Source organism: Malaclemys terrapin, chromosome 3 (assembly GCF_027887155.1).
Source record: "Malaclemys terrapin pileata isolate rMalTer1 chromosome 3, rMalTer1.hap1, whole genome shotgun sequence".
NCBI classification, from domain to species: domain Eukaryota; kingdom Metazoa; phylum Chordata; order Testudines; family Emydidae; genus Malaclemys; species Malaclemys terrapin.
The window spans coordinates 203,743,067-203,759,786 of NC_071507.1; the positions used below are offsets into that span (position 1 = coordinate 203,743,067).

A 16,720-nucleotide genomic window follows, 5' to 3' on the forward strand; every position below is an offset into this window, starting at 1 on the left:
TGCCAAAGTAAAATGTCACACAGAACAACAGGCAGATAGTGTTGAGCCACCTGTATTCAAGCAGACAACATTGTTAAATGCACACATTCTGTTGACGTGTGTTTTATTATGTGTGGCATTTCTCGCTCCATTGCTTTTTGGTCTCTCTCTCTTTTAAAGTGTTACCCAAATCTTTATTAATTTCACAAGTTCCTTGGAACCATTGGAAAAGCTATAACCAGGAACAACTCAGGGAGCAAAAATAGAGACGCTTCTGAATTCCTCTGAAATACTGTAAAAATAAGTTAATGCTACCACATAGATGTCAGAAGTACGTTATTACCACATGGCAGCTTTCTAGCCTGTGAAATTGGTGATTCACAATGCAAGTTCTAGTAGATTAAAGTCCACATATAAAAAAACAAAACACATTTGGCACTAATTGTCACCCTTGCTGGCAATCTTAGCAGAGATGCTAAAGTGTGATGGGAGAATCAACTCCCATCCTTCTTCTAGTTTATGGTTCAGTAACATTGGCAGAGAATTTCGCTGCCTCTACCATACTTTACCTGGGGACAGAGGAATTCACACACAGACTGTCAAGGTGGGACCTTTTGTTAGCACTAAACTTGCACATCCACACATTGCGTTCACTATATTCATAAATGCTGTAAATATTGTAACCACATCTCTCTTGTTTCCTTAGATCCATACTTTCTAGGGATGCCAGGAGTATTGTGTGTGTGTGTGTGCTCAGATTCAGCACTTATTCAGCTTGTTTCTTGTGCAATTTAACTTCAGCCGGGCTCGGGTCCGGCCCGGAGCCGCACCGCGGGGGGCCGGGCCAGGGGGGCCGGGACGGAGCCGCGCCGCGGGGGGCCAGGCCAGGGGGGCCGGGACGGAGCCGCGCCGCGGGGGGCCAGGCCAGGGGGGCCGGGACGGAGCCGCGCCGCGGGGGCCAGGCCTGAGCCGAGCCGGACCCGAGCCCTGCGTTGTGGGGGGGCAATAAGCGGCCCCCCCGCGCGGCATGCCCAGCAGCGACGCCCCGCCCCCTTGGGCGGAGCCCAGCGCAGGCAGCGCTCGGGGTGGGGGCGGGGCACCGCTCCGCTCTCTCCAGCCCTCAGCAGCTGGGAGTCGGAAGCCAGGCGCACGGCTGGAAATGGAGCCGTGGGCGGGGCCGCACAGCTCCAGGCTCTGATTGGCCGCCCGCTCCTCAGTGCCCACCCCTCCCCCTTGCCCGGCGTGAACGTGCCGCGCGGCTGTTCTCGGGCCCGGGGGGCGGGGCCAGGCGAGGGGCTTTCCCGCCACGTGGGGCTCTGCCTGTAGTCAGCCCTGTGGGGGGAGGGGCGCTTTGGGGGAGCAGCCCCAGCGCGGGGCTCAGCAGCGCCTGACTCTGGCTGGTTTTGGGGATGGCGCCACTCGGGGAGTCGGGGTCGGGGAGCTGCCTGGAGCTGCCTTCCCCATAGGACGTGGGGGAGCAATAGCGCCATCTTCCCCCTAGGAACTGAGTGGGGGGAAGGGACTGGAGCTGCCTTCCCTATAGGAATTGGGCTGGGCTGGAGATGACTAAAGCTGTCTTCCCCATAGGAACAGGGGTGGGGGCAAGAGCTGTCTTCCCCACAGGAACTGGGGGGACTGGAGCCACCTTTCCTGTAGGAACTGGGGACGGGGAGAACCGGTGCTGCTCCCCCTGTAGGAACTAGGGGAGTGGGGGGGAACTGGCGGGGGTGTTGTGTGGGAGCCACCTTCCCTATAGGAACTCAGCTGGGGGGACTGGAGCCACCTTCCCCATAGGAACTGAGGTGAGGGATTGGGGACAACGGCTGGAGCTGCCTTTCCCATAGGAACTGGTTGGGGGAAGGGACTGGAACCGCCTTCCCCATAGGAATTGGGAGGTCTGGGAGCTACATAGACCTCCAAACGGCCCTGTACCCACAGGCCACGGCATAGATGCTGAACGGCCCTGGAGGAGGAGAGGGTGACTGTCTGGTTGACATGCGCGTACTGGGTACAAACCCCTTCCTTGTTGGAGGGAGAGATGTTACATAGAAACGCTCTGGCGCCCTTCCTCGCTCATCCTGTCCACTGGCTTATAATGTGGGTATTTTGAAAAGTGTATGCTGACACCTAGAATTGACAGGGCAGGCAGTATTGAAATGTGTTAGCTGGTCAAGCTGAAACTTTGGCTCTCCTCCTAAGCACCTTGTCTTCGCTTGGACCTTAGCCACATTTTTTAAAAAGCACTTTGGTCCCATTTTCAGAAGCGATGGAGGTGCTTAAGAGCTTGTTTCATTGAAAGTCAATGGGCCTTAGGCTCTTAAGAGCCTGTCACTTTTGAAAATGGGACGTGGGCACCTAAGTCACTTAGGAAAATACAACTTCCCTGACTACACTCGAATTTAAAAATGTATTAGTTAAAACAGGCCCAGAGTATTACCCTGACTGCAATGGGACTACTTATGGTATAAGGTACTATTCAATGTGAATGAAGGTATCACATTGACCCCTAAGTTGTCCATTCTTTAGGGCAGGGGTCTTCTTTTCATTATATGCGTTTGCACAGTGTCTGATACGATGTGACCCTGATCCTGACTGGCCTCTACAGGCTATTGTAATAAAAGTAATCATAAAAAGGAGAAATGACCCGGAATGAGAAGTTCCTCCCTTCAGATGTGTGGGGCTTGGCGGGTCTGATGTTAGGATATCATTAGATGTAACATCCCAGTAATAAAAAGTCTTGGATTAGGAATCGTTGTTCACGTAACCTGCCCCTCTTCAAACAACATATGTATGTGTGTGATTTATTATTTATTTTCATTATTAACGGGAACAAGGATCTTAACTTATTCCCAGAGAAACCCATCCTCTTTTTCCTGCATCCAGATTGCTTCAGCCCCAATTTATCTCTGGTATTGAATAATCTCATGCACATGCTGGGCCAATTTAATCCCAGGAGTATTTATTATTATTTACTATTTTTATTACAGTGGTGGCTTGGGCCCCAGCACTCCCTGGTCCTAGATGCTGTATGTACATATAGTAAAACACAACCTATGCCATGAAGATCTTACAATCTAAATAAACTAGACAAAGGGTAGAAAAAGAAAGTGTTCTCACCTTTGGACAGATGGGAAACTAAGGCAGAGATTAAGGCCTTGTCAGTACTAGAAAAATTGCATTGGTTTGACTAACTTAAACTGGTGAAAATCCCTAATATAGAAGCACTTAAACTGGTTTTTCGTTGATTCCAAGGCCAAAAGGGGCCACCATGATCATCTAGTTTGACACAGGCTACTGCTAGAAAACCTTCCCTAAATAATTCTTAGAGCAGATCTTTTAGAAAAACATCCAATCTTGATATAAAAATTGCTAGGATGGAGAATCCACCACAACTCTTGATGTAAATTGTTCCAGTGGTTAATTACCCTCACTGTTAAAAGTTGATGCTTTATTTACAGTCTGAGTTTGTTTAGCTTCAGCTTCCAGACATTGGATTGTGTTATACCTTTCTCTGCTAGATTGAAGAGCCCATTATCAAATATTTGTTCCCCATGTAGGTACTTTTAAACTGTGATTAAGTCACCCCGTAATCTTTGGTTTGTTAAACTAAATAGATTGAGCTCCTTTAGTCTATCACTCTAAGATATGTTTTTCTAATCCTTTAGTCATTCTCATGGCTCTTCTCTGAATACTCCCTAATTATAGATTCATAGATTCTAGGACTGGAAGGGACCTCAAGAGGTCCAGTCCCCTGCCCGCATGGCAGGACCAAATACTGTCTAGACCATCCCTGATAGACATTTATCTAACCTCCTCTTAAATATTCCAGAGATGGAGATTCCACAACCTCCCTAGGCAATTTATTCCAGTGTTTAACCACCCTGACAGTTAGGAACTTTTTCCTAACGTCCAACCTAGACCTCTCTTGCTGCAGTTTAAACCCATTGCTTCTTGTTCTATCCTTAGAGGCTAAGGTGAACAAGTTTTCTCCCTCCTCCTTATGACACCCTTTTAGATACCTGAAAACTGCTATCATGTCCCCTCTCAGTCTTCTCTTTTCCAAACTAAACAAACCCAATTCTTTCAGCCTTCCTTCATAGGTCATGTTCTCAAGACCTTTACTCATTCTTGTTGCACTTCTCTGGACCCTTTCCAATTTCTCCACATCTTTTTTGAAATGCGGTGACCAGAACTGGACACAATACTCCGGCTGAGGCCTAACCAGAGCAGAGTAGAGCGGAAGAATGACTTCTCGTTCCTTGCTCACAACACACTTGTTAATACATCCCAGAATCATGTTTGCTTTTTTTGCAACAGCATCACACTGTTGACTCATATTTAGCTTGTGGTCCACTATAACCCCTAGATCCTTTTCTGCCGTACTCCTTCCTAGACAGTCTCTTCCCATTCTGTATGTGTGAAACTGATTTTTCCTTCCTAAGTGGAGCACTTTGCATTTGTCTTTGTTAAACTTCATCCTGTTTAACTCAGACCATTTCTCCTCATTTATTCTCCTCATTCTCATTTATCAACATCCTTGAATTGTGGACATCAGAACTGGACACAATATTCCAGTAACAGTTGCACCGGTCTGAAGATAGAAGTTAAACAGCTTCTTTACTCCAACGCAAGAGTCCCTTGATTATGTATCCCAGGATGGCACTAGCCCTTTTGGCCACAGCGTTGCACTGGGAACCTATATTCAGCTGATTATCCACCACAACTCACAGCTCTTTTTCAGAATCACTGCTTCCCAGGATAGAGTCCTCCATTGTGACCTACATTCTTTGTTCCTAGATGTATACATTTACCCATATTAAAACATATTGTTTGCTTTCACCCAGTTTACCAAGTGATCCAGATCATGCCGTATCAGTGACCTGTCCTCTCACTGTTTACCTCCCCCCCAATTTTTGAGTTGTGTGCAAACTTTATCCATGATGATTTTGTTTTCTTCCGTTGACAAAAAGGTTAACTAGCATAAGGCCAAGAACTGACCCCACTAAAAACAATCCTGCTTATTTTGATTCCCTGTTTACAGTTACATTTTGAGACCTATCAGCCAGTTTTTAATCCATTTAACGTGTGCCATATTAATTTTATATCATTCTAGTTTTTTAATAAAATGTTGAGCAGTATCAAGTCAATTTAAGCATATGTCTTAGAAGTCTACTTTTAACCCTTGCTTAATTCTACCAAAACAAGCTAAATTGATTTAGTCAGACTAATACCACTTTTCTGGCATAGGCAAGGTCTATAGGACTTGCAAAAGGTCACATTGAGCCAGCTCTCCTGAGCCCCAATCCAGTGTCTTAACCACAAAGTCATCTTTGCTCTCTGATTGAAATTAAGGGAGTTATCTGAGGGTATGTCTACACAATGAAATTAGGTCAATTTTATAGAAGTCGATTTTGAAATCGATTTTATACAGTTGATAATCCCGAGTCTGCAGTAGCTCTTGTCACTTCTGCAGTCCAGCTCCACAGAGATGAGTGACTGCTGAATCCATGTAGCAACAGGTCTATGCCCCCGGCAGTAGATCCTCCGATGTTCCAGAAATCCTAAAACGGACCATCCGTTGCCGGTGTCTTCCATCTGCAGTTAGAAGAGAGACAGTTATTATTTTGGGGCATGTATTAGTTTAGCCAAGGGAGAGTTTAAGGGCCTGGGCTTTATGCTCCCTTACTGGAATCTATTTGTGGGTAGTCGTATTTGTAGTGTTCCCCATAGTGAATCTTCCCCCAGTTGTATCTATCCCTTAATAAATCTTCTTTCTGTTTAAGGTTAGATTCTTTCTATCCTTTAGGTCAATGCAACAGGGGTGGGAGGCACACAGATTTCTAATTCTCCCAATTGATAGATGCTAGTAGGAGTCGAACCCGTTGTATGTGTCACCTCCTTATTATTCTACACAGAGATTTGGGGTAACAAAACTCATGTGCAATGAGAATTACCTTTTAGTTTTACCATGACTGCTCTTAAATTTCAGTTTCCTTTTCTTTTACTTTCCTCCATCTTTGCACATTAGCTTACCCCTTCTGCCTGCTGAGAATCTTAGATTCCGACAATAGAAATGTACTAATTTCTCTCTCTCTCTTTAGTGGCTTGTCATACATCAAATAAAGAGTTCTATAAAAAATACATTGATTGTGCGACGTTGACCTGTAGGAATGATGTTACACACTAAAAGTTACACCATTGGTTTGGCAGGAAAAGCAAGGAAGGAAGGAAATAGAATTCACTGGAGACTACCACTCCCTAAAATAGAACTGTTACACTTTAAAGGATGGAGCTTCTGAATGTCTTCAGTGGACTGTCCTATCAGTGCAGATAGGTGAATGGAGTGAAACTAGAAATCTTCATATAGAGCATTTCTTTTTCGGGATATATTTACATAATAATAAGAAAAGAATCCTTTAATCTCAAGAAATTATAAAATCCTCTACTGTGCTTGAATAAAGGAATCAAAACATTGAAATCTTTGCTCCTTCCTATACAAACAAGTCAGTCTTTATTAAAAGAAAATTATTTAAAACACTCCAAAATGATACATAAAACTCCACCTACTCAAAAGATAGCAATGAAAATAACAGAGGTATGCTTTTAAACTTGCTTGTAAGGTGTTTTTGGTACATGATTATATTCTGTTAGGAATGTTGCTGCAATTCAAAATGGAGATTAGAAATTCAAGATGGCGCATATGTTAGGGAGGGTTTGAACTCCATCTTGGTGCCCTTCTTCATGGCATTTTCCCGCCAAAACTCTGTTTCCAGGCAGAACTTGAGGCACTGAGAACTGGCTGGAACCGGTTGGGGGCAGGGCCTGTCAGAGTGGCCTCAGAAAGGCGCTCCACAGAGAGCATCTAAGGCTCGCTGTCAGCGCAGATCTGTTGATCTCCTGCTTTGGCAGTAGATCCTCCGACGTTCCAGAGATCCCAAGAGGGATCATCCGTTGCCGGTGTCCTCCATCTGCAGTTAGAAGAGAGACAGTTATTATTTGGGGGCATTTATTAGTTTAGCCAAGGGAGAGTTTAAGGGCCTGGGCCTTATGTTCCCTTATTGGAATCTATTTGTGGGTAGTCGTATTTGTAGTGTTCCCCATAGTGAATCTTCTCCCAGTTGTATCTTTCTGTTTAAGGTTGGATTCTTTCTATCCTTCAGTTCAATGCAACCGGGGTGGGAGGCACACAGATTTCTAATTCTCCCAGTTGATAGATGCTGGTAGGAATCGAACCTGTTGTATGTGTCACCTCCTTATTATTCTACATAGAGATTTGGGATAACAAAACCCACGTGCAATGAGAATTACCTTTTAGTTTTACCATGACTGCTCTGAAATTTCAGTTTCCTTTTCTTTTACTTTCCTCCATCTTTGCACATTAGCTTACCCCTTCTGCCTGCTGAGAATCTTAGATTCCGACAATAGAAATGTACTAATTTCTCTCTCTCTCTTTAGTGGCTTGTCATACATCACATAAAAAGAGTTCTATAAAAAATACATTGATTGCGCGATGTTGACCTGTAGGAATGATGTTACACACTAAAAGTCACACCATTGGTTTGGCAGGAAAAGCAAGGAAGGAAGGAAATAGAATTCACTGGAGACTACCACTCCCTAAAATAGAACTGTTACACTTTAAAGGATGGAGCTTCTGAATGTCTTCAGTGGACTGTCCTTTAAAACTTATTACCAGACAATGTTAACATCCCCACAAACTGGAAGTAAACACAGAATATTAGCTTCTGTGTTTAAAACTCCCCTCCCACTTGTACATGCTTTTCATCGTTTTAATTAAAAAACGCGAAAACAAAATATTAATCACCCTGCAAAGGGAATTATCAAAATTCTGCAACCACATGTTCTGAATGCTGCCAATCGCCAGGCTAAACAGGGGTACTCAACACTGAAAACTCAGTTATATTTTTATTGTTAAGCTCTATCCTCTATTTTTATGTGGTCCTATTACAATATAATGCCACAGGAAGCATCAAACTATTAAACACCTCTGAAATGTTGAGCTAGTCTACAGGGAGTGAAGCAAACATTTACCTTTTTCTAAAGAGCATAGCTTGCAAAGTTGCTACTACTGTGTTCTAAAATTTACATCCTTTGGGACAATATTAAAAGACCCCTAGTCATTGCCAAATTGCGCAAATAGAGTAAAAAAATGATACTTATTTGGTTTCCTATAGACTGGCTCCATGTTGCAGGGAGAGCCTTGAATAATGTAATGCCTCCAACTGGCTAAACCATCATGTAAGAGCTGGAGTCAATTATCCGGGCTACACGTCTTGGAAACTAACAAAAATCAGAAATGAGATTTTCAGTATTTGTGTGCTGAGTGCCCTTGTCAGTCTGGCAATTGAGGCATTCAGTGAATACAAGCTAAAGGGGCCAGAATTTTGACAATTCTTTTAACAGCAGGAGCACATTTCAGATCACCAAATTCTAAGAAGGATTTGTCTGTCTGGAGCCTTTGACACCCGTTAACTCCCAACAATACTAAAAAAAGCCAGAGTTCTCCGAAAGTTAAGTGCCAAGAAACAAAAATAGAGGGCTTTGTGAGTTTGTTTTGTTTGCTTAAGGACCTTGAACCTTCTGAACACTGCTAAAACTGTTAAATATCTATGTCTTGAAAACATTTGGAATCAGAGTATTCCCTCTTTTGCAGCACATTCTTTCAATGCATATTTCCAGTATGAAGCTTGATTAACTTTTAACTGAAACCAATCATCTGATTAATAGCAGGAAAGATAGGAAATGAACATAACATGGAGCTGAATTTAACAGTGTGATCATGAGAAGATGTTTTACAAATCTATGACAGCAAGGAATACTCCCAGTTTTACACACAGGAATGTCCTGAATCTCATATGTCATTCATTCCTGGCAAAGTCTGTCCTTTGTCTACATATACTTCATTCTCCCCCCCTCCACCCCCCAAAATACAACAGCAGTCAGTTACATAAGTGCTGGTCTAATTTGTGCCAGATTTAACTACTGTATACAATAACTTTTAATGAAGCATTTCATCTTCCTATCTGAACAGTGGGCTAGATGAGCAACTTAATCATACTACCAATTACATCTGAAGTGTCATAATACACAAACTATTTTAAAGCAATGCAAGACAAAATTTGCCCATGTAGATCTTTGTTTAGTTTTAATAAAATGTCTTGACTCAGAGGAACTTTCATACCAGAGCAAATGTGAAAGCGAGAACATTTTCTACACAAGCAAGCAATCCTTTTACAGTCCTTTGCCTGAAACTTGCTAAATCCCCAGTTTCTACTGTTTTAAATGATCTAGGCTCCATCCTTGAAAGTCATTGGGAGTTTTGGGTGCCCAAGAACTGCAGCATCACCCCTTTTAACTATCATAAACTCTTTCTGGTTTTCAGCCTCGCTCCTCTTTCTGCTTAATTCTGCAGTGAAGTCATCATGAAATTGAGAGTCTGTTGCTGTAGAAGCAATCGTGATGTCACAAATTCAGCACTGCACTGTAGACATATGGAGAAGATAGTGTTACCAGATGTGCCCATTACTTTGGGGTACGCTCATTTATTCGGGTTACTCTTCTGTAATCCTATCAATGTACTGCTTGTGTCACTTGTGTTTTCATATGGAGCTCTACTTCTCCCTTCTGCAAGTCCCCTCCCAATGAAGGTATCCTGCAGGACCTAGGTTCCCTAGGGCTGGGTTACTGCAGCCTCAGAAAACAGATAAACACCCATCCACCCACACATACATTAACAAAGCAAGTCTGAGCAGACCGGGCCAATCAGCACTGTCAAGCTGACCCCTTATATGTCTCTGGACTCACTGGGATGGATGAAGCAGCACTTTCAAGCTGTCCCCCCTTATATGCCCCTGGGCTCCATGGACTGGGTCAAGCAGCACTTTCAAGCTGTTACCCTTAAGTGTCCCAGATTCAGCACGTCCCTATCCCCAATCTCACAACACAATTGTACTGGCAATAAACTACTTGATGAGCAAACCCCACAGTATTTTGTGTGCTGCAGGGATCTTTAGCATAGGTAAAAGAAGCGTTGCTGTAGAGTGAATGGGGGAAGCTAAAAACACAAAAGTTTTTAGTAAAGTTCAGCAAGAGAGAGAGAAGCAACCAACTTAACCATAAAAGTTATTTATTGAATAATAGTGATAACTACACAAGGAGGGCTAAACCAACATAATCATACATGATTAAAGGTTAATACCCTAAGGTAGAAAGGAAAACAGAGAGAGAGAAAGAGGGGGGGATCTCACCCACTCCATGAGGCTTGAACTGGTCGGGGTTCCCAGATGATGGTGGTAGCTGAGGGTCCTGAATGCTGGAGACAGGCAGAGCCCCCAGCACTATCAGTCAGGAGAAGATGGAGTTCCAGTGGAACTGATGCATAGTTTGGATCTAAGCATCAGAACCCTGACTAGAGGGTGAGTAGGGATTTTTGTAGAGAAATGACAATGGTTGAAGGGAGAACACTAGATTTGTTTATAGGTAAGCTGATGACTCAAGAGTTTTCTTTAGACTAGACAATAGGAGCTGATCCCTCTTGGCTATGGGTGGTGTTTTCTTCCAGGGAGCTCACAATGCAACTAGGCTGCTTCAGTATTTGGATATCAATTAAGGATTCATTACTAGAATTGGTCTGATAATTGCTGAGCTGGGTGTGTGCAGACATAGGTTCATTGGCATCTGGAGCAGAGATTCCCAGGATGCAGTGCTTCCCTGCTTTTTCTGGTCCCAGAATTCAGTGTGGTTCTCTGTTCTCCATTCTGTATGTAAACTGAGATGTCTTCAAAAAGAAGAACAGGAGTACTTGTGGCACCTGAGATGTCTTCCTGTCCCATCTTCCATGCAGATGAGGCTAGGGGAGTTGTCTCTGCTCTCCATTCTGTATGCTAATGGAGATGTCTTCATCTTGTCACCCTTGTCAGGAGGGATCTAGGTGTGTCTCCCAACACCCTTCACTGCTCTCTGCAAGTTTTGTCCTCTGATATGTTTTGGTTTATGCAGAGGATGGGGGCGAGGGTGTCTTTCATGAGTCAGGCTGGATACTGCACCCTGGTTCCCCAAGAACAGAGGTGTCTGGTATCAAGTCCCCCCGTTGATGGGGTGCTTGCGCTGAGCGAGTATCCCCATCACATCCTTCCTCCGTGGTACCGGGTCTGATCCTCCATCCATTGCAGCCGCCGCATCAGTTCTTGTATCCAACAAACCAGCAGAGCCAGACCAATTGCTAGTATAATTTGGAAACCGATGATCACCACAATGGGGTGAAGCATGAAATTTAAAAAACCTGTTGCTCTGGGGCTCCACCCAAGCAAAGTCTCCCACCAAGAGTGATGGCCTGTGTTTTACCTTAATGGCAATGAGACCCATTCCCAGTGAAATGGGGGAAACCTCCTTGTTGAGCTCAGGATCGGCATTTAAATGTTGTACAGTCCATATAGGCACAGAAAACTTAATATCACAACTAACAATGGTGGTTACATTATAGAAACCGCGATTAACGTAAGGCACCATAGGTGGACCCAATGTCCATTAATTAATACAATATTACATCTTGTCCTTACACACACACATGCTTTACCAATATAGACAATAACAGACCCCTCTTCCTGGATAAATCTAAGGAATGTTGAGACTTATTCTCAGGTTACCCATTCATCCCAACCCTTATGGCTAGTTCCTATCAGGGGAACACATGCAGGTGCAATGTGAATTTAAACCAAATTGCTGGCATGAGCTCGTCACCATGTGTGCCCTTTAATGGAATTACCCAGTCTGGGGGACCTTGCTGAATCAAGTCATGTCCAGCTAAAGTCCAGTTCAGCAGTTCCCAGTTCACAACGAATTGTGTGATATTCTTGCCTGCTGGCGTGATCAGAGACAGCTGCAGTTCCTCTCCAGGTAACGGAGGTGTCTGAGTTCCAATGACAATGATGACAGGTAGGGGCATGGTTGTTCCCCAAACAGCGGAGGAAACCAGGGCTACCCTGCACCTTCCGCCACCCTGGAGGCTGTCACTGGGTGTGTTTGATGGTGTACGTCCCGTTCGAGACCACAATGGCTTACAGAAAAATGGGATGGAGTCTGGGGTGGTCTTAGTTCCATAACAAAACTTGAGTGACTCTCCAGTGGCACTCTGCGTGCAATTGGCAACGCTTTCCCAGGGGCAACCTGAGTAGTTGCCAACAGCGTAGAACTGGTAACGATGCTGCAGGGCCAGGGGCCCTCACAAATCATAACCCAGAGCCACTCACAAATCATGCAGAGGAAGGCACCAGCCAAATCCCCACAGCTCCCAGCCTTGTGCCACCAGAATATATTATCCTAGAGTGGCACGGCCGCTTTTTTTGTTTGTTTGTTCCGCTCCGGCCACCCTGTAGGAGGCGGCGCACGGAAGACAGGAGCGCCCTGCAGCAAGCTCGGCAGGGCAGTCCTTGTCCTTCCCTCCCCGCCGACTGGAGAGGAGCCCTGCCGGCAGGGGTGCGGCACGGCGGGAGGGGCCGCGTGGCCGCGCCCCGCTGTAGCCCTGGTCGCCCCCCTTCTCTCTCTCTCTTGCCCGCTCCCTTCCCCTCCCCCCGGTAGCTGGTCCCCCTGCACCTGCGCTCTGGCCGCGCCGCAGGGTTTTTGTGGTTTTTTTGCTTTGCCGTTCTGGCTGCCCCGTTTTATTTTTATTTATTTATTTTTTTGCTTGGGGCAGCCAAAAAGCCAGAGCCGGCCCTGCCCTCTACAGCTCTAGATGCACTGTATAATTAAGTGCATTATATGGATTTTAGTCCTTCCTCTGGATCACTGGATGTCAAAACAGCTTCATGATCCCTCTCAATGAAAGATCTGAGATGCACAGAAAAAGCCAAGGTGACATTTTGTGAAAACTAATTAGCTAATGAAAAGCAAAGTATGTGCCCCAAACCTTTTCAACTAAGGTACTCCAAGATAAAAAGGTTTTAGAATAACATGGCCTTTGAATCAGAGATCTTCTATTAAAATGTAACTCACTCAACAAATGTTTCTAGGCACCAGGCAGCCCCAGCAAGGGCGTTGAAAAACAAAATCAGACTCATGTTTGAAGGGTTATCCAGAAACAGAAGACCGATGATCTAGCAAGCAAGGCCATATTTATATATGGGGCCTGACATGGCCCCCCTCTTCAACTAAAGTGGTATCTGAATCCCATATGATTGAATTCCCACATATGTCAAAACTCTCAAGGTAGTTGGGCAGATAAGGATGTAATTTCTCCTCTAAGGGTACTTTACACTCTGATGTTGTGATAATTGGCAGCTGGCTGGGCCAAATTCAGCAAAGCTGGCCCAGGAAGGTGTCAAGTTCAGAGCTTTGCCCGCAAAGCTCTATGTGCCCTAGAGGAGATTCAGCCCTCAAGAAGGAGATGGTGTTTCCCCCAGTGGCGCTGGAGGCAGCCTTAATGCCTGTTGGAAATGCAAAGGAGCTCCACTGCCGTATGCTCTGCCCAGCCTGGCCCTACCCCCTTTCACAAGTATGGCTCACTTCTGTATTGCAGTGGCTCTGTTCCTGTAACCACGGTTGTTGCCATTTTGCCCTGTTGCACCCTGGTACTCAGCAGAAGTTCAGCTTCGTTCCTCAATGAATTTGTCCCACTGTACTTAAGATGGAGGAACTCCTGTGTTACATCTGCTGTGGAAAGAGATGTCTTCACTAGGCCATGCCAAGGCAATGATATTTATATTTTTAAATAAGCACACTCTTATACATACATTAGCCAGCACACTGTGCTGGGTATATTTATTGTCTGTAGCCAAGTTTTATTGGCAAGTCACGTGGTGATACCTCGGAGGAATTCTCTTCTAATGAACTGCTCTTCCCATGAGGAGGTGGCATGGGATTAAAGAAATGCTGGGACAGCCATTTTCTTGTCCTCTTGGCTTTGCAGTGAAGGCAGGGTAGTTCGCTGATCCAGTGGCTCCCCGTATTCCTTAGCTTCAGTAGTTCTAGCTTTCTGTGCCTGAGGCTAGCTGTGGTGGGGATATATTCTGTTTCACTTTCCTTCCCCGAGGATGCCCCTGAATCCAAGTTCTCGCTATTTATGTCTGAGGAGTCGCTATCACAGACAGTCTGCTGGCTGAGCTTTGAGTCGAACCTTGCTTGCTTTCTTTCTAAGTAGGCCCAGGCTGCGGCCATCTCCGAATAGAGGGCAGGATCAGCGGACTGGCAGGTGTGCTCTTTGTTTTTCCCATTGAAGAACTTGCTGGTGAAATCCCCGACGTTGAAGCGGCTGTGACGCATGCAGACAGATTCCCTGGGAACTAACAGAAGAAAAATAGCTTAGCCACACTGTAATCCATAGATTCCTAGATTCTAGGACTGGAAGGGACCTCGAGAGGTCATCGAGTCCAGTCCCCTGCCCGCATGGCAGGACCAAATACTGTCTAGACCATCCCTGATAGACATTTATCTAACCTACTCTTAAATATCTCCAGAGATGGAGATTCCACAACCTCCCTAGGCAATTTGTTCCAGTGTTTAACCAGCCTGACAGTTAGGAACTTTTTCCTAACGTCCAACCTAGACCTCCCTTGCTGCAGTTTAAGCCCATTGCTTCTTGTTCTATCCTTAGAGGCTAAGGTGAACAAGTTCTCTCCCTCCTCCTTATGACACCCTTTTAGATAACTGAAAACTGCTGTCATGTCCCCTCTCAGTCTTCTCTTTTCCAAACTAAACAAACCCAATTCTTTCAGCCTTCCTTCATAGGTCATGTTCTCAAGACCTTTACTCATTCTTGTTGCTCTTCTCTGGACCCTCTCCAATTTCTCCACATCTTTCTTGAAATGCGGCGCCCAGAACTGGACACAATACTCCAGCTGAGGCCTAACCAGAGCAGAGTAGAGCGGAAGAATGACTTCTCGTGTCTTGCTCGCAACACACCTGTTAATACATCCCAGAATCATGTTTGCTTTTTTTGCAACAGCATCACACTGTTGATTCATATTTAGCTTGTGGTCCACTATAACCCCTAGATCCCTTTCTGCCATACTCCTTCCTAGACAGTCTCTTCCCATTCTGTATGTGTGAAACTGATTTTTTCTTCCTAAGTGGAGCACTTTGCATTTGTCTTTGTTAAACTTCATCCTGTTTAACTCAGACCATTTCTCCAATTTGTCCAGATCATTTTGAATTATGACCCTGTCCTCCAAACCAGTTGCAATCCCTCCCAGTTTGGTATCATCCGCAAACTTAATAAGCATACTTTCTATGCCAATATCTAAGTCGTTAATGAAGATATTGATCAGAGCCGGTCCCAAAACAGACCCCTGCGGAACTCCACTTGTTATGCCTTTCCAGCAGGATTGGGAACCATTAATAACAACTCTCTGAGTACGGTTATCCAGCCAGTTATGCACCCACCTTATAGTAGCCCCATCTAAATTGTATTTGCCTAGTTTATCGATAAGAATATCATGCGAGACTGTATCAAATGCCTTACTAAAGTCTAGGTATACCACATCCACAGCTTCTCCCTTATCCACAAGACTTGTTATCCTAGCAAAGAAAGCTATCAGATTGGTTTGACACGATTTGTTCTTTACAAATCCATGCTGGCTATTCCCTAGCACCGTACCACCTTCCAAGTGTTTGCAGATGATTTCCTTAATTACTTGCTCCATTATCTTCCTTGGCACAGAAGTTAAACTAACTGGTCTGAAGTTTTCTGGGTTGTTTTTATTACCCTATTTATAGAGGGCACTATATTTGCCCTTTTCCAGTCTTCTGGAATCTCTCCCGTCTCCCACGATTTTCCAAAGATAATAGCTAGAGGCTCAGATACCTCCTCTATTAGCTCCTTGAGTATTCTAGGATGCATTTCATCAGGCCCTGGTGACTTGCAGGCATCTAACTTTTCTAAGTGATTTTTAACTTGTTTTTTTTTTTTTTTCTGCTAAACTTACCCCCTTCCCATTAGCATTCACTATGTTAGACATTCCTTCAGACTTCTAGCTGAAGACCGAAACAAAGAAGTCATTAAACATCTCTGCCATTTCCAAGTTTCCTGTTACTGTTTTTCCCTCTTCACTGAGCAGTAGGCCTACCCTGTCTTTGGTCTTCCTCTTGCTTCTAATGTATTGATAAAAAGTCTTCTTGTTTCCCTTTATTCCCGTAGCTAGGTTGAGCTCATTTTGTGCCTTTTCCTTTCTAATCTTGCCCCATAGTGACCCTTACTCCATGGTGGTAGTGCCTTCAGGTTCTCCTTCCTTTGAAGGGCTAGGAAGGCTGATAGAGAGTAGGCAAACCTGATATAAAAATATATCCTCACAGGCAGCAGTGGGTAAAGCTTACATCAGTGGATAAAGACCACATCCATATAGCTAAAAAACACCAACCTTGGAGGCCATGCATCCCTTGAGGAACCTCCCTTAGGTCTAATCCTAACCTGCCCTGCTTTCGTTTAAGGCCACTGCTTCTTGTAATATGTCCTTAGTCAACAGGTCTCCCCTTTATGAGGTTCCCCTTCACTTTCTCAGACAAAGGGGAGCCTAAGGCAGAGATCCTGTCTGTATTCATGTACACTAGCTGTCCCACCATGCTATACCATCACCTCCACACACCCAAACAGAAGCTTGTAGGACAGCAGCAGTCAAGGACACATGGCAAGGAAGCATTGTGCAAACACATGGCCAAAACATGGGCAGCCTTGGCCTCCAATGGATAATGGGTTTTGGGGGCTGAATCCAGTCTGTTCCAGGAGGAGCAAACT

The 16,720-nt window shown here is 44.8% G+C and overlaps 1 protein-coding gene across 1 annotated transcript; it reads right to left on the bottom strand.

Annotated features, from left to right (window-relative positions):
- Positions 1-6,923: 6,923 nt before the first annotated feature.
- On the bottom strand, positions 6,924-16,190 carry LOC128834302 (serine-rich single-pass membrane protein 1-like). Its single transcript, XM_054022911.1, has 3 exons — positions 16,186-16,190; positions 13,798-14,266; positions 6,924-6,947 (listed from the first exon to the last, which is right to left on the bottom strand). Exons 1-3 carry the CDS (start codon positions 16,188-16,190, stop codon positions 6,924-6,926), a joined length of 498 nt encoding a protein of 165 aa, XP_053878886.1.
- Positions 16,191-16,720: the final 530 nt, after the last annotated feature.

Bases quoted from the DNA above. Each gene is read 5' to 3' on its own strand.
- LOC128834302 (XM_054022911.1), bottom strand. The intron at 6,948-13,797 runs GTATCACCACGT...TTCTAACTGCAG, and splicing joins TAGAAGAGAATTCCTCCGAG to ATGGAGGACACCGGCAACGG.